At 47.8% G+C, this 25,937-nt stretch overlaps 1 protein-coding gene across 3 annotated transcripts in view; it reads right to left on the bottom strand.

The window, feature by feature from the left end:
- Window positions 1–14,496: 14,496 nt before the first annotated feature.
- Window positions 14,497–25,937, bottom strand: part of POC1A (POC1 centriolar protein A) — a 57,588-nt gene continuing 46,147 nt past the window's right edge. For all 3 annotated transcript variants that reach the window (XM_086618806.1, XM_086618808.1, XM_086618807.1), the window contains one exon: window positions 14,497–14,758. In XM_086618806.1, the coding sequence (XP_086474932.1) occupies window positions 14,660–14,758 (99 nt within the window). In that variant the 3' untranslated portion in view covers window positions 14,497–14,659. The remainder of the gene's footprint in view (window positions 14,759–25,937) is intronic.

Below are 25,937 nucleotides of genomic sequence, written 5' to 3'. Positions count from 1 at the left end.
GTGTTGGAGGTATGCTCCACATGTTATGGGATCACGTCAGGACCAGCTCTCCAGTCCTCATGGCTTGAGCAAGTGGAATTCAGAGAGGCATGGCCTGAGTGTGTCTCATCCACACAAAGGGGAGGGAGAAACAGCAAGAACCACTTGAATGAGGGAAAACGAGTTCATAAGAAAGGTACTGCTTCAGGGGTCAAATCCACCAAGAAAAATCAAACCCAAACCCAAGATATGGGTATATTGGCAGGAGGAAGGCTGCAGAGCAGGGTTAGGGTGGAAAACTGAGGAGAAGGAGAGAGAAGCTCCTGTAAGGGGAACCACAAGTGGAAAGAGAAGAACCAGGCTGAGGAAGAAAACAGGAAAAGCAAGAGACACTCCACAGCGAGAAACAGATGGTCAAAATTAACAGGCAGGTCCTTGCTCATCACATCAGGCACCATTGGCAAACGTTCACTGTTGACATTTCACACCTTCACAAGGGCACGTTGTCACATCTCAACACCCAGAAGGAGAGATGACATCCTTGCTGCGCTTGTCTCCAGTGCCAGGTCCTCCAGCCCAAATCTCTGGCATTAGACTCCAGCCAGGTCTATTCCCTGGAAAGTCTGAACAGGTCTGTGTGTGATGGCAAAGGTGGTCTAGTTCAAGTGGTCTGTTCCTCTGAACAGTTGCTGTGCCTGAGGCATCTCTGTTCGGGAGGTCTCTAATTTATTTGGTCACTTTCCCCTTGTTGTTCAGTCCAGGCCAAGAATTTGCAAGAATTTTCTAGGGACAGGAAAGGCCCTGCCTGAATTCCCTTTGATTTCCTCACCAACCCGAGGGTCACAGTGGCCTTCCAACACTTGCGGTGAAGGGCCACATCACTTGGAAGGGGACACCACTAACATCAACGAGTCGTTTCGTCATCCAAGCCCAGAGGGGAAGTGCACAGGTGTCGTTACCCAAGCCAGTAACATCACAGCAACGGCTTTGCCCAGCCAGGGCGCGTGGTTCAGAGATCCTTTTCCTTCTCGACATTTCAGAAATTAGCTCTGACATCAAACACCTCGATCATTCAAGCGTTTATCTTCCATGGGCTCACCACAGCTCAAACTGAGCCGCTTTCCAGCTGACCGAAAAAACGTTGGAAAAAACAGACGAGTAGGATGTAGGAACTGGGCAAAATGGATTCAGATCTTGCCAGAAGCAAGAGAGAGCTGCACCTGGATGGAACCCAAAGGGAGTGCTCTGAGCACAGCAGGAGCAGCAACGACCTCAGCGCTGCCCTGCCCAAAGCCAGGCTGAACCCTTAATGGTTTCAGGGTAAAGGAAGTCACCTTTTTCTGCAAATTTGCTGTTCAACAAAAGTCTTTCACCCAACTTCACTCTTCTCAGACCAAGTCACCTGGCCCAGAGGCTTTCCACAAGCATCATGCACCAAAGACAAGTTATTGCAAGCCTCTCTGCACAGCCAGGCATCTGCCACTCACCCATCCACACCACATCAGCCAGCTGGTAAACTCATTTCTACTCAAACCTGGAAGCTGTTGTTGCAGAAGACACAACTGAAGACATTTAGCTAAGAGAAGGTACGATCATCTCCTGATGATGCCTCCCATGCAGCCTATTCTGCCCCACAACCCACACACTGGCCTGACCACAGAGACCACCAAAGCTCTGTTCTCGCTCCGCACTGGATGCCCCTGGCCCCGTGCTCGAGGCAGGAACCAAGAGAGCGCTGCACGGCAAAGGGCAGACACACGCACACGCTGCTTGACCAACGTCATGCCTTTGATTTGCAGCCTGTTGTCTTGGTGAGGGTTTAATGAGCTAATTCTTCCCCGTGCTGGGGAGTGGACACGCCGACCTCCCAGACTTCCCTTTGGCTGCGCAGCCCCATGCAGCGATAAGGCTCGAGGGAACCAAGCTGCCAGTTTGCCCGTTGGCAGGTCGAGCTCAAGCTCAGGAAAAGCGTTGAGCTTGTCCTATTTTTGTAGACTCTCCATTAAAAGCATTTCTGAAATCCTTCCACTCCACAGCAGCCAGCCTGAGCAGCAGGAGCCTCACCTCCTGGCTCCTTCTCCTGCCTGTTGCACCACCCTCTCCTCGTGCTCCGATCCACCCTGAGAAACGGAGAAAGTGTGGGTGTCACCCCAACGTATTAGAAAAGGAAGTAACACCACAGCCTGAGCAATCCACTTTGTGCAACGCAGGCGTAGCACAACCAACAAGGGCAGATCCCATCCAGCACATGCTTATTTCATCAGCACAAGCTCCGTGGGTCAGGTTTGAGAAGTGATTTCCCACCGCACGGTATCAGGAACACACCACGCAGCAGCTCTTCTTGGGCAATGGGAGATGTTGCTTCTCTTCCACCAGACAAGCCAAGGCACCGAGCCACGTGGCACCAACCACAGAGGACCTTGCTGCCTGCCCCATTCCAGCCTCCTGCTCAGGATGGCAGAGACCCACCAGGCTTGGCTGAACACAGCCATGGGAGAGTAGAAAGAGGCTGAGAAGGGGAATTTAAGTTTGGGCTTTGTGCGTGAAGCCTGTCACCAAGGAAATGGGTCTCAAAGTGGTAGCAGCAGCCTGTTCCACACCTGACACTTAAGGAAAGGGGTGGTTGTCAGGAACTACAAACTCTACTAGCATATTCTGAGCATCTTCAGGGTGAGCCGAGAAAACAGACTTGGAGGAGGAACATAGGCCTGGTCACTTGGCACAGCACAGTGGGGAGAAAGGCCGTGTATCAAGGGAAGCAGTCTTGAGGGAAGAAAAAGGAGTGAGATGGATCCATTCTTTTTCAGAGCTCTACAGTGAACCCACCAAGCAGCATCAAACCCTTAGCAGAAAAAGAGGAAGGGAATAAGTCACAAAATCAGAATGCAGAAACCAGCTTGCGGAAAGTTAACAGGGGAGGAGGTTTGGTGTGGGAGACAAGAAAGCCTCTTGAGAAAGCACTTGAGAGATGAGCCGTAAGATGCACGGGAAATCCAACAGCACCCACAGCTCCATACCTGGGCCGTGACCCAACCAAAAGCATTTCAACATGGCCACGAGCTATTTCCTCAGCCAAACACGGACACCGGTGAGGGATGCAGGCCATTGTGGGGACCTGTCTTTAGGATGCTCTTCTGCAGTCTCCAAAGAGACTGGCTCACCCTCAGCAACTCCTGTTTTGACCAACAGTTCTGCCTCCTGTGCTACGTCAGTGGAGAGGAGAACATTACAGCAGTGTGGACTCCTTGTAGCTTTCCAACACCTGCAGGTATTTCAGCATTACGTCCGCTCACTTGGCTTTGACTTTCACACCGCCCCATTAATAGAAACGTTATCCCTATCTATGGGAGGAAAAGGCCTAAGTCTTCAGGACTCGGCTCGCCAGCTCCAGCTCAGGACAGGGAGTCCAGAGCCAAACCAAACTCTCCCTGCACCGCCGTGTCTCCATCCAGCGCCCAAACACCGGGGTGCCTTCCAGAAGGCAAAGCCACAAGTGTCCTATGGGATGGCCTGGCCAAAAGAAACAAGAACGCAGGTGCTGATGTTGGCTCAGCCTCTCGCTGGCTCAGATGCTGTAGCTGCAGGAGCTGAGCTCCACGCAGACTGCATAAGTCAGCTGAGACGGTGGCAAAACAGCCGGATGGTCCAGCCGTGCTACACTTCCACTACTGGCCAGCTTAAACCAAACCTGCATCTCTAGGCCCAAGCCACAGATCGCAATGTGACCACATGCAGACAAGTTACACAGTCTTAAGCAAGTCACTCCACCTTCCAGTGAGTCAGGATCCCTGTCCACGAGGGGTGGATTGGTTATGACCTCTCCCATCTCACAGGGCTCCAGCAAAGATCTCAAGGACATTTGCACAATGCTGCGATTACACGACACGCCATCTATGTGGTGGTTTCCATCATGCAGGAGGGCTGAGAAACCTACCTGGTGGGGCTCTGTGAAGGATGCCTCACTGGAGAAGAGGATTGTTTCCAGCACTATCCAAGATTTTTGGGGGTAGGTTGACCCACTGGTGAGACCCACATCCCAGCACACAGAAGTGGTGCACATTGTTCCCTCCAGCCTTGCTTTGTCAGGTCCGCTCACAAGACTGGCCCTGAAAGCCTTTTGCAAAGGGGCTTTGCAAAAGCCTCTCCACTCCCATCCCACGAACATCTCCTTCCCTTCACAGGGGAACTCTAGCAGACAAAGCCCACCTAGAAAGGATAAGGAGTCCTGATCTGTTAGCACAGGAAAGTAAAGGACGAGAGATTTACTTTGCACGTCTGCATGTGCGACATGGATGTCCCTGATACTAGTGAGAAGATCTGGAAAGACAAAGTGTCTTTGGAATGGGCCCCCTTCCTCTACATGCTGACCACCCTGCACCCATCAACCAGGCTTCAGCCTCCAGGCAAGGTCCTCAGCCATGGCACCTGCAGAAGTCCACGATGGCCAGGCTGTGGTGAGAAACACAGTGCACACAGTTCTGGTAACGTGGTTTAGCCAGGCCAAGCTTCTCAGCAGAGGCCACAGGTAAGTAGAGGCAAACAAAAACAAGAGTTGGTCCATCAGGCAAACTCGGAGAGACCTTGCTGAGCTGCTGCATCTCTTCACCTCCTGTCTCAACACAGGTGGTGACCTCGCTGGGGTACCTGCTAACTTCCAGTTCAGATTAGCACAGCCCCTAGCACAAAGGTGAGGATGAGCTTCATAGCAAGCACAACTTGTTACTGCAGCTGGCTCACAGCAGGGACAAACATCTCTGGTTCTCCTACCCATGTCCTGGTTTCTTTTCTCCATCCATCCCACCACAGACCACCCAGGGAATACGACACGTTTCTGTGCTGCCCAATGCACAAAACTCCCAGGGAGGGAACCTCCCATCCCTCTGGCCCGAAGCTCTCTGTTGGTAGCACCTAGGAAACCTTGATGATGGAAGTCTCCTGGTTGACAAGCCCCTTGCCATGGGCTGTCTCACTCTTCCCTGCCTGTTCAGGGATTCTCCAACAGCGATGGAGCTCTCAGCTCACACCTGAGCTCCAGCCTCTCCTTGCTGGCAGAGGAGCTGGCCTGGCAGGAGGAAAGGGAGGCCAGCAAAATCCTTGGGTGAAGGATAAGGAGGGGACTTGAGTCTAATAGTTGTCCTCATGGGCAAATCATGGCTTAATTTGGGGAGGGGACAGGACATTAAATAAATACTGGGGTAAGAACCACATTTATGCTTTCGAAGAGATTCCTGTGCCAAGGCCATGGCATGCACTTACCCCTGGGCTTTGTGGTTGTGCTCGCTCCATGGAGAACACGCTGCCTCCACTGGTGGCACCAGCCACAGTCCCTTTGCCACTCGCTCAGCCGTCGAGCTCTCCAAACACATTCTGTGCCACGGCATCCACTTCACATCAGTCTTCCAGTTGGGGAGAAGCTTTGGCAACGTCTGCCGGGGATCTACCGATTGGCAATTTGGCACCTCCAGCAACCTTCTTCCAGCATAACCCAAGCAGCTGCAGCAGCTTTTCAGCTGCAACACCTCTCCCAGTGCCTGGGACCGGGCCAGAGCAGCTCATTGCAGGACAAGGGGCAGCTGACCCCGCAGCAATCCGAGCAATGCCAGCGTGAATTAGGGAAAGACGGCTTTAGCCAACCTTTGTTTAGCTTTCTGCTGCTCCTTCCCCATCATTCCAAATTAGCAAGGTATTTGCAGGCAAGCCAACCCACATGGGGCCAGGGCAGCAAGCACTTGCAGAAGGGGGCAAAGTGGCTTTTCATTTTAAAAGAAAGGGAAAAAAGCTACTTTCCTGACTACTGGGGCCAGGCTGGAAAACCCAGCCAACATGGATGCACATAAAGCGTACCGCTGCCTTTACCCTCCCCCTCCAGTGCCGTGGTGGAGCCCGGCACAGTCGTGGTGAGATGACCTTGTGCGGTTTCAAAGCTACCTCCCAACTTCAATAGGTGGGAAAGAGGGAAGGAAAATGGCCCCAATCACCGCACCAATTTTCATTGCTATTAAGTATAATCATCTCTGCTCTCTTTCATCTTTGCTTCTCCTCCGAGAGCTGGCAGCAAAGGCAGCACACGGTGAGGAGAGGCAGGAGCACGGGGTAATTGCAGCAAAGAATGTAACCTCCAAAACGAGCGGCCGAGCCGCGGGGCACGGAGCGAAAGGGAAACCCGCTGGCCGCAGGGAAACGAACCCACCCGTCGCTATCGGAAGGCTGGGAAAGGGGAAAGGCAGCAGTGCCGGCGACTTGTTCGACTTTGTTTCTTGAAGCACAGCAAGCGACCGATTCCCAGTGCAGGGAACGACTCGGCAGTGATCCCAAGCTCCAGATCTCACCCAAGCCAGTTTCGCTATGTTGGGATGTGGCTCTGTAAGCGGCGGCAAGGCTGGCCCTTGGCACAGTCAAAGCTGGCAGTTGCTTGCGGCAGTAAATTGCCAGAGGTGCCAAAACCGCCCCAGGCATGCCGCAAGCCGGGGCTGCAGCAGAGCTGGGAGCCACGGCTGTGCCCTCGCCCGCAGCCTGGGAACAGCAAACCCACCCCTGAGTCAGACAACATCGGACCTCCTGCCAGCTGCTGCCTTTCGCAGCACCACGTAGGTGGTGGAGGCAGCTCCAAGCAGGAACACGCTGCTGGGGAGCGCAGGTGCTGGAGGGGCCCTTGGCAAAGCCCTCGTGCTCCGTCCAGAGATGCCATCACAGAGGAATCCCACGGAGGAGAGCAGCAGGGGCCAGGGCTTCACCCAGCGCTTGCTTCCGACCCCACAGCAGGTATGGCACAACGGGAGAGCTCGGCAGTGGGACCTACATGTGCACCCCGCCGCTGTGCCCCATCCCACCCTTGCTACCTCTCCGTGCATCCCACACACAAAGACAGGGTCATTAATCGCCCAGTGCCCAGGTCACCTCATTTATTACCTGGTAGCAGCAAGGGGCAGTTTATCCCCAAGCTCCCCCTGGTCATGTTGCCCGATTTCTCCATGACTCTTCTCCCTTTCCAGGGCCACCACTGCAGCCCCCAAGTCCTGGTTCTGGCACTGGGGCATCCTCCAAGGACTTCTTCTGCAGGCACCTGTGTTCCGACCCACCGGGGCTCAGACTGGCTGTGACTGGAAGGGAGCAGACACTCATTCCCAACAGGAAAAACACAGAAGCAGCGAGAGGGGAGTAAGCACTTTCCCTTACTCAGCTCCGCTGTTTGCAGAAGAGGCCTCTGCCCACAGCCCTCGCTGATACCAAAGGCAGGTGCTACATCAGCTGGTTCTTCTGGTGGCTTTGGTTCCTCTAAAAAAAGCCCCGTCAGTGCTGGGCTACTAACGCCTGGAGCCAGCAGAGCATGGGCTCTTTGCTCACACCAGCTCTTGACCATATCTGAGCCAGGCTGAAGGTTGAGGCCCCTTCTCCAGTTCCCGCGGGTGCAGAGGGAGAAGGCAAAGCCAGGATGCTCCTGGGCCACACCTTGGACATTTCTGGCTATCCAGGAGCCCCTTCACCAGTGGATCCCGTTGCAAAACACAGCTACGAGGTATATTCCTGCTGGCTGGGTCAGCTGAGACTGCTCACTGCTGCCTCCTTACACACAGAATTTGACTTCTCCTCTCTGTAAACAACAGCCTGGACTGTCTCGGCATGGACAAGGGACAGCTGGGTGCCACACCTGGCACAGAGTGTTGCACAGCAACAACAGATCTGCCCTCTAAAAACGAGATGGAGCAGCCTTGTGCACTGCTGTGAAGTCTCCAGAGCAAACCGAGCCTGCTCGACACAACAGCCCCGCTGAAAGGTATCTAAAGAATTTTCAGTTTCCTCCGCAGCACGTAGCCGGGATCACGCCTTCCCTCTCTCACCTGGGCTGCCAAATTTAGAAGACCGATCCCATGGCCCACCCTTATTCCTGCCCCTGCTTCATTGCCCGACCCGCAGGTACTCAGGCAAGAATTTCTGCTTTTGCCCCCATCCCCTGGGCCGCTGTCACAGCATTTTCAAGGACAAACCACCCCTTTGTGCTCAGGTGAGCTCCTCTCCCCCTCGCCGGCACAGACCTCGGCTGATGGCAAGGGCTGTGCTGGCAGGCAGGTTTCTGCGTTCTCCTCCAGCACCTTGCTCCAGACACTTTGCGGCAAATGCTCCTTTTTAAGATCTATTGATTTCATAAATAATAGAGCAAAGGAAAGAAACATCACACAAACACACGGGTCAAATCATCTCTCCCTTAGGAAACGAACAGGGGCTACAAAAGAAATAACGCAGCAGGCGCGCACTGATCTTAAAGCAGAAGATCAAGCGGCATTAAAGTTCTTTGTTAATCAACTTAACAGCACGTAGCTACGGCCGTATTCAAACGGGTCACCTTGAGGGGTCTTGCTCCACGAACCTGCAGGCTCGACACCGGCCTTTTTCACTCCTAAAGCTGTGAGAGCACCTGTAGTATTTTGTCACATTGTTGTACTAAAGACCAAGCCCTTGAAGAAAAGAACAGCTCCATGGCACGGCAGCTGTATCTCTCCCAAATCACCTCTCTCCATCAGGCGTGTAAGATTTTAGTCTCTGCTGCTGGGGCATCGTCTCAAGAGCTTCTGTTAGAGTACGTCCCCCAACTCCTATGGTTTTGTTTCAGCCAGTCGCTGCTGCAGAGCACGACAGGGGAGATGCCTGGTGAGCAGGAGAGTTTGGGAGCACCTTCCCTGGGTAGCATCAGCGCCAAGAACAGAGCCAATCTGCCATTCCTCACCCGTGTTCTCAGACCTGAGGCCTGGGGTAAGTCACTTCCCAGCTGAACAATGCCATTTCCACTCCAGCACTTTGCCTCGCTCCACCTCCACCTAAGCAAGCATCACCCTCTCAATGGGGACTTCACCTGCTGCCCAACACAGACAGCGGCTGAAATGAAGAAACAGCAAGCAGAGGACGAGCTTGTTACAGTCCTGCTTTGCAAAGCTTCTCCACGTTAAGTGCCGTTTTGCCCTACGACCTCCAAAGCAGAACCCAAACACCATCTTGACCTCACTGCATTGACCAAGGTTGAAGCTGCTTTGGGGAAGGGTTTCTTGAACTCTGCCACCACCACAGATGGACACAAGATGGGACAAAACGCCACAGAGACAAAGCTACCAACCCAAAGAAGCCTGCCCTCCCACTCACAGTCTCTCCAAGGATCTGTGATGAAGCCAGATGAAACTTTCAACCATATCGGCTTGCAGGCCACCAGCTCTCAGTAGCGACATGTCACATGCTTCTGCTCCAGCCACGTTTAGTACAGGAAAACGGAACAGTCAGCAGCTTCTGCAATAGCACAACTACCTCTGCCTTGGTTGTACTGACCGATGCTAACAAGGGACAAGTGCTGAAAAACAAAACCAAAATCTTCATTTTTAACTCCTGGAGAAAGCTCTTGTCTAGCAAGCCCAACACACAACAAGAAGCTTCTCCAGCCATAAGCCTGCATCAGAAGACACTGACGTAGAAAGCAACATCTACTGCCCCAGGACGAAAGGAACAATGTCCTCTGAAGCGACCACAGCCTTGGGGAGAAGCTGAGCAACTGGAAGGTAGGGGAGAAGGAAAAAAAAAAAGACTGTTCCTAGGCACCTGCTGCACCACACAGACCAAGCGTAGCAGCAGGCAGAGCCTTTCTTGCATCTACATGTGGCAGAGCGGATTCACAGAAGGGGAAAAGCAACGACGCACACCCTCACCCACCTCCCAGCCCACACATGTTCAAGGAGGTTCTACTCCTGGGAGGATCTCCTGGTGCCCAGCACATCCCCAAGCTGGGAGAGCCCCTAAGATCTGCCCATTTCAGCTGAGCAGTGAAGTTCTGCCTCCAGTTGAGAGATCTGCACACAAAGGTCAGCTGTGGCCTTCAGCAAGGCTGTGCAAACCAGACATGGAAACATTGCTGAGATCAGCCGCCTGAGAGGGAAGTGAGGCCATGCAGGAGCTCCATCCAGGCAGCTACTTAGCTTAACCCTTTCAGTAACCAGCTGAAAGAACAGCTATCACCAACAGCACATGCTCCATTGCAGCCACAAGCTCCTGGAGCAGGCAGGATCAGCCTGTGCAGCACTCCTCGACATCTGCACAAAAATCATCGTGCCACACAGCACCACTGTATCCTCAGCTTGACCGGTGTCCAGAAGGCAGCAATGAGTTATTAGCTGTGTGGAAGATGCCTGCAGGGAGCAGAAACAGCAAAGGAGAATCGAGGCGACAGGTTTTTGGCACTGGGTCACAGTGCTGATTCGGTCTAACTGTTTTGTGACAACAAATGGTGTGTTTCCAGCTGTACTGCATTATCACGGAGGAAGGACCGGAGGGCTGGAGCGAGTACAAAGAAATCTAAGAGTGGTCACTGGGGAAAGACTTCCTTGCAGATGGCAAATTCGTGGCCTCAAGCAGTGGTCACCTAGCCTGTCTCAGCTGCAGTTAAGCAGACCATGAGTGACCCTCTGCCAGAACATCCCCAAATGGTCCATGATGCTCATCCCCCACCAGTAGACACTCCACAGGACCCTCTCCCAACACGCTGATGTTGGGACTAAGCAGAAGTGACACCAGTTGACTTCAAACTCCACCTGAAGCCCTAGGTGACAGCCATCACCAGTGCTGAGTAGTAGAAAGGCATCCAGCACACATACCCCAGCAGCACTGGCTGCTGTGCTACAAGGAGACAGGGAGAAAGAAAAGGATGCCAGAGACCTAAACTCTGGAAGCAAGCCCACCTCTCTCTTCACTGACACACTACGTTCAAATCTCTAGCGAGCTTTTATCCACAGAACCTGTACCTCAAAAGAGGAGGTAAGTTGTATGCATCTCCCCTGATGAGGAGAACAGGGGATTGGAGAGCGATGTTTGCCTGCGGTGGCAGTTCTGTTGCGAGCTGGAAATAGATCCCAGCCTTCCCAGAGACACACGTAAAGCTTCCTACAGCAGGCTAAATCCAGGTTAAACACGCAGATGAGCATCAAAGAGAGCATCTTCCCCATCGCACTTTGTTCCCAAAACTACAGCTGATAGGGTCGTGCCATTTGAGAAGCACTTGGAGACCAACCATTTCCAAAAGCGAGAGAAGAGACGCAGCCCCGCGTGCTCACGTCACAAGTGACAAACCTTTGCAAAACGATTCGCTTCCCTCTCCTCCTACTCGCTCATGTTTCAAAAAACATTTCCTTCAAAAGCAGCTCTTTTGAGAGGTTATATAACGAGCGATTCGTACCACGAGGCTGGCTAGTTTTAGCCCAGCTACTTAGATCATAGTTGGATTTTATCTTCTAGTTAACTGGCGGACTCACGTCCAGCGACGACCCTGGGGGCAGGGGATGCTCCTGGCCATCTCGCTTCCCGGCCAGAAGAGTCAATACCACAGCGCTCCAGTGTTTTTGCCTTTTCAGTTATGAGCTCAGCTGTGGTATCTGTCCAATTCCAGCTCCCAGACAGGAAGGAAAGTGGGCAGTGCCTGAAGATTCTTACTTTTTCACAGATCACGGTTATGTTTAACATGCTCCATACTCATAGCAGCCAAAAAGCCATTTGCAGCAGCGCCGGGCTCCCCAGGGGCCAATCTCAGCACAAAGAACTGTTGCTAAAAGTTTAGTGAGGTCATATGTCTGGCAAATGTAACGGCAACAAATTAAACTACTTTTTTAAGAATCTGGCTTCAAGCATGCCTTGGAGATCCAAACCCAAATCCTTAACTCTTTGTAGCCTCCCAGTGCACGGAGTTCAGCACAAGGGGCCTCCAAGGTAGGCTACATCCTCACGCGGCACAGAAGCAACGTCAGCCCAAGTACAAACAATGCCCTGCTCCTCGCTCGGCTGTTCCACTGCTCCCCAAGTTAACAGCTTCACAAATCAGTCACTGCAGATGTTTCCAAGTCAAGAAAAGGCTGTGGGTTTAAAAGGAAAAGTGGATTTAACTCACTCCAGAGGTTACACTCTCCTCCAGCACTCAAAAACCGTGGTGCTTAGTGGATAGAGTTAAGCATGGAGCCTAGGGACAAGACAGGCAATAGGATTTGGGCTCCTCAGATGTGTTTTTGAGGTTATTGCTCAATGTTTAAGCACAAGGATTGTAATTTAAATGTATTTTCCACACCTGGCCTGCCTCTCAAGCAACAGCCACCCTTTAGAAGTGCTGCTATGTTTTAAGTCTTGATCTCCTCCTCCAGGCAAGGGGTTGTAAGGAGGGGAAATGAAGACAGCAAGTTGCTGAGATTTGGAATAAGGAAATAATTGAGATGGAGAGTACTGTCAGAGGAAATTCCCTTCAGATTACTCTTCTTGCTACCCAAATCATACAGAGGTTGTCAGATTCCCTCTCCTCCTAACTCCCCACACCCACCCACCCTGGGTTACCTCTACAACAATATGTTGCATTGATCAAATGAGTGCTTTTAAGAAGTCGAGTCCAGAAAAGCAACTTTCCCTGCATCCCACTGGCTTGCCCTTCAGCACCTGAGCATCTCGCCTGTCTTAGAAGAACAATTAAATCTTTCAAATGGATTCACTGAGAACATCTGAAACGAAAACACATCTATATCAAATGTGCCCAAGTCATTTGTATTGCCACTCTCCCTAAAACACTACATACAAATTACTTCTGCGGTCTCTAAGACATTAGCAACTACACATTAAAAGGAAGCAAAGGCTATTTTTAAAGCAAAGCTAAAAACCTGATAAATAGCTGTTGGAATAGCTTAAATTTTCTTCTCCCCTCCACATCCACCCCCCCCATCCCCAAAGGCCAGTCCACAACACTGAGGATCAAGTTGATAAATTAGGCGCTTGCAACTCCTTTTTGTCATCGCTTCAGCAGCAGATCGGGGCAGGAACAGCCTTCTCCTAGCAGCAAATTGGCCGCACGTACCTTTGCGTCCCTCCTCCCCACCCACTCGCACCACAACATAAGCTCATTTCAATGAAAATTATGTCAGTGTCTCAGCAGAAAGCCACTGAAAGCTTATAGCAAGAGCACGGAAGAATATCACTGAATTGATTCCATTAGCGTAATCTAAGAGAAAATAATGATTTATCAGACTCGGAGCTTGGAAACAGAAAACAAACAGTCTGTGACAGAGCACAGAGAAACTCAGATTTATAATCAACGCAATAATCATGGAAACGAGAAAGCTCTCAGCCTCCCGCAAATGAAGGAGTGAAATTGATAATGCCAACAAGGGGTTCTTAGAGATGTTGAAAGGACCATGAGGGAAGGAGACCAGAAGCTTCCTAGTGATGGTAGGGGAATGCAAACAGCTTCACCCAGATGGGATGAGGACTAATAACACTATCAAGACACTGTACCAACAGACACAGTCTGCAACAGAAACAGGTGGAAAAAAATAACAACCCACAAAAAAAACAAAAAAAAACCCCACAAACCAAAACCACATGGGCTGGTGTTAAATCTGCTAAGCCCCATGTGAAATAAGGACGCCAGCCAGTCCTCAGGCAAGCATCCACAACACCCACCGCACATCTGGAGACAGGGGCCTTGGAAGCTGTGCAAGGCTGGCAGGCGGTGCTGCAGGAGGGACCACCAAGGGCAGGGACTGAGGCAGCCCCCGGTCTGAAGAGGTCAGACAGACAGTGGTGAGGAGGGTTTCATTAACCCTGCGGTGCTCAAGTTCCCACAGCTCATTTCTCCAGGAATGTGGGTAATGGTTTACTGCAAGAAAGGAGACCTCCAGCGAGTGTTACCGGAAGAGGTGTTGGAGAACAGGATCTCCCAGAAATCCAAATTCTTGTGCAGCTACATATTGAACAGCCACTAAAGCCCTGAAAAAGTCAGGAGGAGCAATGAGGGGAGCAGGGTGAGAGCGCAGAGTGAGTGATGAGCTACTCAACTGTGAAACATCTGCAAAATGACTGAAAATTCAAGACAGTCCAGTACAAGAAGAGGGAAGTTCCACGATGGAGCAAACACTCTGCTATTTGATCACCTTTCCTTTCCCTCTACCCTGCCTTTAATTTAAGAAGCAGATGAAGACAAAGCAAAATCCACTTGGAATCCACCCTGAATCTGACCTGCCAGGGCCTCTCTTCCAGCCTCAAGCAATTGTTTTTCACAAGTTGCACAAGGGAGCAGGTTAAATCCCACCACTGGATTTAATCACCTCTGCACAAATACCAGCCAGGGTCTGAACTGCTCTTTGCCAGATGTGCCAGGCACCACACGGGACTCAGGTGAGCTGGACCCTTCTCCAGGTGCCAGTTGCACTGGGACCTCACCTGCTTGCTATAATCCGAGAACAGAGGTGAACTCCCACTGCCCGAAATATCCCAGGATCTCTTTGCTTGTCACCTATAGCCAGCACACACCTCCGCAACAATCTTAATACAGCCTGAGCCAGACATCTGGCAACTCCAAGATGCTTAAACATCTTAAAACTAACTCAGCAGCAGCAAAGGCAGGAGAGATGCAATCTTCCCAGTTAGTACTCAGACCACACGCTAGCAGCTGTATGTGTGGAAAACACAGGAGATCACAGTCATTATCCATGCTTATGAATAAAATATTCCTTTTATTTTAGTAAAGTAACAAAGCTTATTTACAGATACAATAACTGTACATTCCAATTGGAAAATGGATTGAGCTAAAAATCGCTAAAGCAAGTCACACGCAGTCTGTTAGGAACACAAACAACCTCAAACCTCCCGATGCCTTCGGCTCCCGTCCTCTCTCAGGAAATCAGCTCGTTTTGCTCTGAATGATTTTCTGCTGATTCTCAAGACATTCCTTCAGCTTGTCTTCAGTGAGCGTCAGCCTCTGCTCCAGGATGGAAACCGTCTGCAAAACAAAACAAAAGCTGCTGCTGAGCTGCTCACAAAGACAAGCTACGTGCTGTACTCTCAGTGGGTAACAAAATGCTAAATTCACAGGAGTATTTTGAGGTATTTCAGGGCTTTAACTCCAGCATCAGCATTTGAGCAGGGCAGAGCCCCACACCACTTCAGAGACGAGCGACAGAGGCTGGTGGGCATGAAGATCTCCTGCAGACAACACCAAGCACCCGTTTCAGCACTCTGTGCTTTCAAATTGGGCACTGCGTTTCCTTTCACGGACAAGTTCGTCCTTCCACGTTCATGAGGCACCAGACACTGGAGAGCCACCGGACAATCTTCTAACGACAGACAGAGGTTTTGAACAGTTTTGTCCAGTTTTAGCTTCGATTTTGCCTCTCTGCTTCCGATTCTTTCCTCCTTTTTCCTGAATGCAAACGGTTTGCTGCAATTAAAACACGCAGAACTTGCTGGACAAGCACAATGACAAGCAAGAAAACCCTCCCAATGTAAGGCCGCGCAACAGGCGATGGAGGGGAACTGAAACCCAAAGTGGCAATATCTACCTCAATATAATGCCTGAGTATTTTTGTGTAATTCAGTTACCCCACAAAGGATTGTTATATCTTCCTCCTCGAGCTGAAGTCATCATGTACAGGATGCACAGGAAGAACATTTTCAACACGTGGCAATAAAAGCTTCTGCTGAAAACCTTTTATTGATCACTCCGAGGTAATCAAGGGACCCAGCTATGCAGAACCACTTTCAGCTTCCAAAGACACCGGAACGGCTGATAATAGGCGGTGATGATTTAATGCTTTAATATCCATAAACTTATCAGAAACAATCAATAGCTTCACATTTTGAGCATTTTTACTGCATAAATAACATCCTCTGTTAAAAACAAAGGATGTTCAGAACCTTGGACTTTATTAAAGTAATTCAAATAAACTTGGACAACCGCTGTTTGTATAGAAGTTATACATAGAAAGCCTTTTAATAGCGCATTTCGTAAGCACATCTCAGTGCCTGACAAAAGAAAGCAGGTCTCATTATCCCCATTTTACAGCTGGGGAAACAAAAGCACAAAGAGAGGAAATAGCTTGGCTAAGGCCACTTGAGACTAGGAAAAGTCTCCCGTAAAATGGTTTGGGGAATGAGACGAACGGTGGCGGGAAAGAGAAAACAGATGTAGTAAAAACAACACCAAGCACTATGGCAAAGCCATCTTGCAAGATAGCATATGAACAGTCAGAAAGGGCTATGCATCATAGCATTTACCATCATACTCCCCTTCTCCCTCCCCCAAACATAGCTCAAATGTTATTTCTACTGCACGTCCCGCTGACCTGTGACAAGGCAGAAGAGCTAACTCCTGCTGCCTAGTGCAGCATTGCTGCACCTGTAGAAAGCTTCACCTGAAAGAAAAAACCCTGCATTGATTAAACACTCCCGTGGGCTGTTTATATACAGCACTAGCTTCATTTAGGGTTTTTTTCCTCCTCTCTTGATAGCCCTTTGAGGCACAAGAACACAGCACACAGAGAGCCAGAAGAAGACTCGTGGAGCCAGCAGGTAACATCCTGGTGCCCCAGAGGCAGCAGGAGCCCTCCCTGTCCGCTCAAAGGAGAAGGGATTTCATCTTTTCCACATCCAGCCACACTGTTGCCTAGTGGCTGTCATACAGAGGTCAGGAGTAAAGCTGCTCAGGGCAGAGCACAGCAGGCTGAATGTCTACCAGGCGTTTACAGCAAAGATCTTATCCTGCAAGCAACCAGACAGAGAATGAAAAGCAGTAGGGATCCTGGCTTTTCCATTTGAAAAAGAAGAACCGGTAACTCAAGACTCAGTTAAAAGGGGGAGGTGGTGAAACATTGCATCAAATTTCCTTTAGAAAGATCATCAACTGCATTAATGTCCTGGTCACACTGCCCTGCTAGAAGTAAAGCCCCAAATTATTTGTGGTTCCTATATCCCATGATTTACTGCCACCATGATCCCGCCGATACGAGTTAAGTGCTGTTACACACGGCACCATGAGACTACGCACAACAAAAGCAGATTTCAGAAAGTGTTGAATTTGTGAAAAAGCTGTAAGGAAAATGTTTACTGGAATGGAAATTGCATGTAAGTATAAGCAGAAAACTTGTAGTGAGTATTTTTTGGAAACTAAACGTGGAAAAGTAGCAGTCAGAAATGAAATCCAGGAAGTCCAAAGTAGGAACTGATGACTACAGTCAGTCCATTTAGACTGGAATACAGGATGCCCAAAATACACAGGGCATCTGACATCCTAGGAAGGTAAGGGAAAGCAGAAGCACGCCCGGCTGCTATTAGTGCTATATTGTAACTTACACATAAAAGAAAAGCTCCTTTATTAGCAGCTTTAGAGCATTACAGTTTTACAGTATTTCCATGTTGCTATTCATAAAGCAAGTCCTTGTTGGCAGGCAAATGAAGCTGCACCCATTCCACTCCTGCATGTTTTCACTACTGCTTTTCAGAAGATAACAAACCAACAATGAAGCCAAGGAGGGAAATACCGTTAGGCAGATTCAGCAAGAATTCACTGGAGCCAGGTTCGCACTCCAGCCATTTCTCCGTGGCAGTATCTGGGCTTCCTGTTGTGTCAGGAGCACAGTACGTGTCTCCACTATGCACCAGGGAGTAAACGCTGGATAATTTACTAAAGTCCTGGCTCAAAGTGGCAGAAAGATAAGAGCTTAGGCTTAAATGAGAAGAAAGATCAACTTATTTATTTTTAAATAGTATTTCTGACATTACAGTAATAGACTGAGCATCACTACGGACACTAGAACAGAATATGGATTTTTTCACACAAAAGAAAACTTAAAGTCACTTCTACCAACACTTCCTGTCACATTTGTCTTCATTCATCTCTGCAGACTTAGCCTAGAAAAAACCTGCTCCGCTTTTTGGAAACATTGATGAGAAACTATGTAGAAAAAACAAAGTTGCCTCCTATTTACTTTTTTTTTATTCTGGGGAATATTCAGCTCCATCCTTCCCTAGGACACCTAAACTGCAGTACCTAGTAGTCACACTTGCTTACATGATGACAAGCCCTCTGTGCTCTTCCTCCACGTTATTTTTACTCCCTCAACCCAAATAATAGTGATTTGTGATGCTGTTCCAAGATTATCTCATCAGTATCTTTTGCTTAGTCCCTGTTAAACGTTTCCCTGCCTGATTAAGTGGCAGAGACAGTTTAAGAACCATCAGCCTCAAGGTTGAGGCTTTTGCAGTGGCCCTGGTAGGACCATCAGTCCTGCCTCTTTTGAGGACCGCAGACAAGGGGAAACAGCTGCTCATCGAATGCCAACAGAAACCAGTTGTACAATTGCCAAAGGAAACCTGAAAAGCTGAGTCCAGAGCAAGCAAGCAGAGGCTGCCAGCAGCCCTCTGGAGCAGTGGTAGGAGTCCCTGCCAGCAAAGATCCACCTAGACAGATGGCTGCTCATTAACTAAAGCAGTACTTAACCTGGAGCTGGGGGCAAAGCAGGCAAGAGCACAAGAACAGTGCAATAAGGTCAGGCTCACCCCGCTAAGGGACGACTGCTTTGCAGGGAAAAAGGTGCAGCTCCTGCCCTGCAAGCTGCACATGGGTTTTTCAATACGCTGCTCACACCAGCTTTGATTGCGTTAGCACACGTAATAGCATGGGAGACATAACACCGCTCCAACTGATCACTGGTAACTGTAGGATTCCAAAAAACCCATGTATAGATACAACAGTTACTCAGATCAGGTAACAACAGCTTGGCTGAGCCTACAAGAGATACAATGCTGCACACCAACTGCTAAGTAGATGTGCTCTTGGCTATGTGCAGGCAAAGTATTACACTTGCACTTCTATTCCTGACATCATTTCATAAGATAAAAATCTTCTCTCCCTTGATTTCAAAGGAGGAAGAAGCAGGTTCCTAGCCGTACTTAAAACAAAAAGATTTTTAAAAGTTTGCTCCACTAGTTTTTCTAAGCATATGCTAAAAAAAATATTGCAGGGCACTAACATACCAAATAACTCAACAAAAACCATTACTTTTACCTCTTCAGATTTTTCTTTTCTGTCTGACATGTTAATTTATGAAGACAGCATTTTCTCTTCAATTTAACAAAAAACACCTGCAAAAGAACATCCAACAAGCACCGAGGTTTCTATGTTTCCGTGTGCTCAGTCTCCCTGCTCTACTGTGCTGCTACAGGAGAGACTTCAGGATGCCTTTCAAGAAGTACAATGAAGACTACAGACGGCAGAACGAGACTTGTCAAGTTTGACCTGGAGTTGCAGATTTAAGAGCTCTGCCCTCTGTAACAAGTAAGGCCAATGTTGGTTTATTTTCAAAGCACTAGATGCCCTGCTATAACTTCTATAGTTTTCCCTAAAAACGGTCATTTCAGAGTCAATTTCAGCCCCAAACACAGCCAAGAAATACAGCAAGTGAACTGCATCATAAAAATGCTGCCTTAGCATCCAAGGGTCCCTCCTTGGCAAGTGCTAATGAGTGGGTTCAGCGGTACCTATATACCTCTAGGGCACAAATTCATGACACCTGGACCGCAGACTGCTGCACAGCATTGAGACCTGTTGGCACCATACTGTAAAGTAAAAACAGTCTTGCAAGGGAGGAGGACGGTTGCCCACCTTCAAACGCACCAATTAAAGTGAGTGATATCAACAAGAAGAGGCCCCAGTTACTGTATGGGGGTCACTAAAATGGTACCTCCAACACCCGCCAAAGTCCTGAGCATATACCCAGTCCTACGCAGAGACAGCAAGTAGCAAATATCCAGGTAAATTAAGCTTGAGAGCCCTTTCTCTAAACTAATTCAATGAGTGAAATAAACTACCACAGGAAGGGTTTGCACCACAGTAGCCCTACCTACCTTTTACAGAAAAAAAAATAAAAATTAACTCCTTCCACCAACAATAGTTTAAAATACCAAACTTCAGCTGCAAGATCAAACGGCTCATGGGAGAACTTGTGCAGCAAGTCACTCCGAGGTTCAAGCATGAACCTGTCTGGTAAGAAGCTGTTTTTCCTCCTCTCACACCAAGTTTTGCCTTGACTTGCTGTCAGCCTCCCTTCGAGCTCAGCAGCTGCATCTACCCAACGCAGACCCCTGCTACCAGCGAGCACGCTCACAGAAAGCGAGGCTGCCCTTCTCCTCTGCAAGGTCTATCTGAACGCAGTTCTGAGATGGGACCCAGAACAGCTACCAACATTCCGTGTGCTCTGAAGCATTTTCAGCGAAAACTGGCCGTTTAGACTAACCAAGGAAATAAGCCTCGTACCTGAGAGGTACCACAAGGAATGAAGCCTTCACAGTCATTAACGCTTCATGTAGCAAACAAATGCACACAAGGCTCTTTGCGTGCCAGGACGAGCCTTACTCTAGTGGTCGAAGCCTTAAACTCGGATATCAAATACACAATTAAGGCGGGTTTTGTGTTGTGTTTTTTTGAATATGAATTGATAGCTCCTCATCTGCTCTGAAACAAGACCTGCTCCTCCAGAGACATTTTAAATAAGTTCTGTAGCTCCTTACCGTGTCAACTGCTTTGAATGCAAACTCTAAGATGAATTCTCACAAAGCCTATTTGCATAGAATATTTCACACCAGGCTGATTTACGGACAGTGTATTGATAATTTCAGACTGAAGATGACAGCTCATGTAGCACTTGTGTCTTCCTCTCGATCTTTCTTTAATGCAACTTCATGAATTTTCCTGGGTTTACTTTGTAAGGTGCTTCAAATTCCACAGGCTTTTCTATTTTTTACTACAAAACACTTAGCTCCAGCGTGGCTAGACAGGAACATCTCGGTCAGTGCTGCTGTACAGCTGTGGGTCAGGAAGTCCTTCAACACAGTTTTTGCACATTCAGCTACTGTCGCTGTCGGGTCACGTGCATTGGGAATACGTGACAATGCCTGCAGAAGCGCAAATGCTAGCACTACCTCGGCCTCATCAGGATCCCCACATAGAGCTCCAGATCCGCTCAAGAAGTAGTGTGGCTAAACAACCTGGATATCTGCTCTCTAGCGCAGGGCACAAGAGCTCATAGTCCCAGCAGCTCTCTTCAGCCAACAGTCAGACACACGCTACTCACAATACTTGAAAAGTAAAGAATTTTTTATGTTTAGCAGGCCAAAGCACTACAAGAGGAAGTGGGTAGCTATAAAATTTGAAACTACTATTGCTCAGCTAACCCCTCCTTCTTATTATTACTGTGAGGGTGGTGAGGCACTGGAACAGGTTGCCCACAGAGGCTGTGGATGTCCCATCCCTGGAGGTGTTCAAGGCCAGGCTGGATGAGGCTTTGAGCAACCTGGTGTAGTGGACGGTGTCCCCGTCCATTGCAGGAGGGTTGGAACAAAATGATCTTTAAGATCCCTTCCAACTCAAACCATTCTATGGTTTATGATTATCAGCTGCCATCTCTCTGTCCACCTGCCAGTACACTCCACTTTCTGCAGATGCTTGAATCACAATTAATCAATCCTTTAACTAAATTATAGGAGCAACTTTGGTCTACTGCATGAGTCTACTCATATAGTAGACTCAGTATAGCAACAACAACAAGTTATCGCTTGCAGTGCTCATTGTGCTTTTTACAGTAGGAAAACCATACAGGAGTACCCAAAAATTCCAGTATCATCTGCTTTGCCAGACTCAGCAGCATGGTCAGTACCATTATCACAGTGACCAAAGGGACCCTGTAGGACAGAAAAGGATGTCTTTTGTATTAAATCAACCCTAGCCACAAAGATGAGCCACAGGCTGGGCCAGTTTCTTCTGCACAGTGTGGGGACACAAGGCACACAAGCCATCTGTAACTGAGCCTTTCCATTTACAGCCCTCGTACTAAAAATGTTTCATCACACATTGCTGTTGCTTCAGTCTTGACAGTCGATCAGTCAAAGCTAAACTGATCGCACTCGCTTCAGATCCTGCAAGTTTCTGGAAGGGAATGGCTGCAAGATTCTGCACAGGTACAGGCAGCTTCCTTGGTGCAGAGCTCCTAGATCTCTGGAGTTAGAGCAGCACAGCAAAAGGAGTCAGAAGACTTCAAGTTTCACCACACAGTATGAAAACACAGCAAGTTATGATGAGCTACAACAAAACATCCAAGGACGTACCATGACAGCAACTGCATGACATAGAGGTTAGAACCTCAAATGACTGGAGGTCTCGTCCAACCACAAAGACTTCCCATATCCTTCCCCTGCCGTTCAATCTACCTCTGAAAGGATGCTAAATTAACCCAGCTGCTGGTACTCAATGGCTGAATAACAATTTATATTAATCTGCAAGGTCTGCTTGTGAAAACAAACTGTGGGAGGTGTTTAGTATTCCTCCCCATCAAAGGAAAATGGAAGGTAAAGGTCCTGCACACCTCCAGGGAGACGATCAGCACTTTTGAGAAGCCAGCCTTCAGACTATGTCCTCCTAATATAGCAATATCCCTAGGAGTGCATTTAATTTAGGCAGTCTTAGGAAGAAGAAAAATGTATTTGCATTGAGACTTTGAGATTTTGTAGCAATCATATTTTGGAAGTGAATTTCAGAAAAGTAGCTCTGATGATATTATACAGAGAACTGGCAACAACCAGGGTTCTTCATTTGTTTTGAGTGAGAGATCAAAGCTACTGCATCTCCAAGAAACGGTTTTGACTCATGAGAAATAGCCTCTGTGTCCTTTAAATTAAGATTTACAAACCAAGCTCATCTGGCATTTCACAGATTTTTCAGATGGGAATTTTTTTATTACTGTTTTGGATTATAAACCATTTTTCCCCCCTATGTTGGGTCCACTTGTAGCCAGCAGGTGTTCAGATCTCAAGAGCAACATAGAAACAGAGATATTTGTGCAAGGCAGACGTAGCAGGACTTATGACACCTCCTCCAATTTCCCCTCTCCCCCTAACCCCCCAATCTGTCTTGACTTGGAACTACTTGAAGTCATAAAAGCATTTATTTTACTAAACCAGTTGCTTAACCTACATTCAACACCTCTCAGAAGAGAGGGGCTACGTTCGTTCCTCACCAATGCAGGCTTTGGAGACCACATCTCAGAAAAAAAAAAAAGAGTAAAAAATCTGATGTTACTCTTTTTCATTATAAGCATCAAACACACAAACATTTTCAGTTTTAATTAAAAAGCAACTCACTTGTGTGCAAGTCTTTTTTATGCTAAAGAATTTAATTTAAAAAAATTCTTCTCCTCCCTCCCTCTGCAATCTTTTCTGAAGCGAAATAATCCTTTAATCTCACATGAGCTAGACCACCCTCCAGTTCAGGCTTGGATTATTTTACAGATTTATCAAGTCTTCTCCATCTCACTGCGTTGTTTTCTCTCAGCTTCAATGTAAGATTAGTTTGGGGAAGTATATAAAGCTGTTTCCTGTGGGTGGATTATCGCAGCTATTTATGTATTTTTATGCTAACCTGATTCCGAACTCTTCGTTTGGAGTAGATATCTTCCTTCCCACGTAAAACCAGCAGCTTTTGCCCCAGTGTCTGTTGCTCACCAGTGCTACGGATTAACAGAGTGAACATGGCAGCTGCAGGTGTTTGGAGCGAGGGCAAGGGTATACAAGCTCTCTGAAGATGATCACTGCAAATGCAAGTTTTCCACTGCAGCCGAGACGGTTAACTCACAGATGATCTTCTTTCAGAAGTGCAGTTCAGCCACAAGTGCAGAAAATGCATTTGAGCCAAGTAAATTCTTAATATCTATCTGCTCCATGTTTCTTTCAGCCAAAGCACACCTTTCTGTTCTAGGAAGTTATCCAAGAGATAAAATCACCTTGCTTTCCCCTTAAACTTTATATTCAGCTCACCTCTTCATATATACACTGAGATACTGAGATCCAGCTTTCAATTAAAAAAAAAGTAAAAAAATAATTTATAAACATTTTGCATTTTCCTCCTTTTCACACCTCTAAAGTGTCAATAAAGAAAAGGATTTTTAAACATTGAGATACTGACAAGACACTAAGCTGCAAGAAAGGGAGGAGCAAAGTATCTATATATCATACATTCATTACTCGTCTTCCTCATTCCTTTGCCAGATTTGAATTGCTTCCTTCCCTACAAAGGGGCACCAAGGTATCTTTAAGTAATCCAAAACTACTGGAAACAACCAGTTTATGTCTGGGTCTTAAATTCACTCCATCCTTCAAGGCAGCAGAATTAAGCATGGGCTACTCTTCTGAAAAAGGCAGTCAAACATTAACTTCTTCATTTGCATGTGAAGTATGGCCAAACACAAACCATATTTAGGAAAAAAATAAAAGACGACCTTGTCAGGTCACATTAGACCTCTTTCTTACAAGTAAAACAAACGATGTTCTGACAGAGTTCTGGTGAGGAAGAAGAGAGGAAAGTTTCACTGAATCAAAGACCAGTTTAAAGAAAGTTGCCAAAACCTTAAAGAATAAAATCACAGCACAAAGTAAAAACCATAAAAATAAAGCTTTTTCAATCTGAGGCGGCCATACCTATTCACTGTAGCAGTTACTGCTAGACGTGGTGTGCAACAGCCACTAGTTTCTTCTAATCCATCTTCCTCTAATAAGTGCTGAAGTGTCCAACTGAAGGAGCAAAGCCCGCTCAAGTGTACCCCGCTGCATGGGGCACAACGCCCCTACAGCCACAGCGCTTCTACTTGCAATTGGTGTCTGGCAGGAAGAGACCTCTGAATGGAATGAAAACAATCCCGCTGTCTCCAAGTACGTGACACCCCACTTCATCTGGAAATCTATTGTCACCAGAGGGAAGGTACAGATAATTGGTGAGCGGCAGACAATGCAGCTTCCAGTGTGCAGCTCAGAACAAAGCTGTGCACTGGCAAGAGATGACAGCCTTCAGCTGATGTCTTACTATTACCTCTTTCAGCAGAAATTGAAAGTATTTTCTCTCCTTCCCACTTCTACATGATACCAGGTTTAGCACAATAAACCTTGAAATGATAGTTATGGGAAAAAATATTAGGTTTACATTTGCATAATTAGGTTTACATTTGCATAATTTCCCAAAGTAGTTTATCACAACTTTAAGTTTCCCCCGCTGGTACATTACATCACGTTAAGTGTTGGAAACTACAACAAGAACAAAGAGCGCAGGAACTCAAGGTACCACATCAGAAATATACCCAAGCCCCCATGGAGCGAACAAAATATAAATTCCTGAAAATCCCACGGATAGCTATATCATTAGAGGGTTTCTGGAAATATCATGAGGGCTCTGTCCATTCCCTTCAACGATATGGCCCTGCTTATGCCATTAGTATTCTCTTCAAACAAGCAATGCTTAGGAATTATGAGCCAACAATTTATAACAGAACACCAGGAGCATCCTCAGCCCTTCAAGAAGGGAAAAATACTGACACTTGTTCTGTGTTATTTAGGAAAGCTTTTTGTTCCGTTTTTGAAGAAGCAGTGGTGACCCTTCACAGAAAGAAGTCAGCAGCCCCAAAGCTGCGATATAAAACACGACGTTGGTTTGAATCTGCTACGCTCAGGGAGCAGTGCCTAGTTGTGCTTTGGCAGAAACAGCATGGAAAGACAACCAACCCAACACCACCAGACCGTTGCCATTTCACTTGGATCTCTGCTAGCAATCAGCACACCATGGCTCCTCCTGGTCAATATCTAATTGCATGGAAGAGGAGTAACAGTGGCTCTACCGGAGCTGCATTCCCTTCTCTGTTACAGGCCACCAGCATTGGAAAAATCAAAGTTTAGCTATGCAAGCAGATGCCCTCCAGAGTTACCTTCCAATGCCCTGCCTTGCTACCTACCTGCATCCCTCCTCTTTGAGGAATCTCCTCCCTTACTCTAAGAATAAGAACTTCTTCCAGATTCATTTGCTTAAGTTTGTTTGGTGCTGGTTTGTTTCACCACTTAGTATCAAAACCTTGGCATGAAAATGAAGAATTATGAAACCATTTCAACAGTGTGTCAGGAATATCTACTCGTACAAATGCATTAGAACAGTGTTAATACAAAATACAACATACAGAGATTAGAACCACTCGGAAATTAAGTACTTCAAGGACGGCAAGAGATATATAAAAAAGGTAAAAGGTTGCTGAATACAGAGTTACTTAAGGCAGCTTTTTGGTTTCTTACTATCATTTCAGGCCTTTTTCCAATTT

Source organism: Tauraco erythrolophus, chromosome 12 (genome assembly GCF_009769465.1).
Source record: "Tauraco erythrolophus isolate bTauEry1 chromosome 12, bTauEry1.pri, whole genome shotgun sequence".
Lineage (NCBI taxonomy): Eukaryota > Metazoa > Chordata > Aves > Musophagiformes > Musophagidae > Tauraco > Tauraco erythrolophus.
This window is presented reverse-complemented; position numbering and strand designations above follow the sequence as displayed.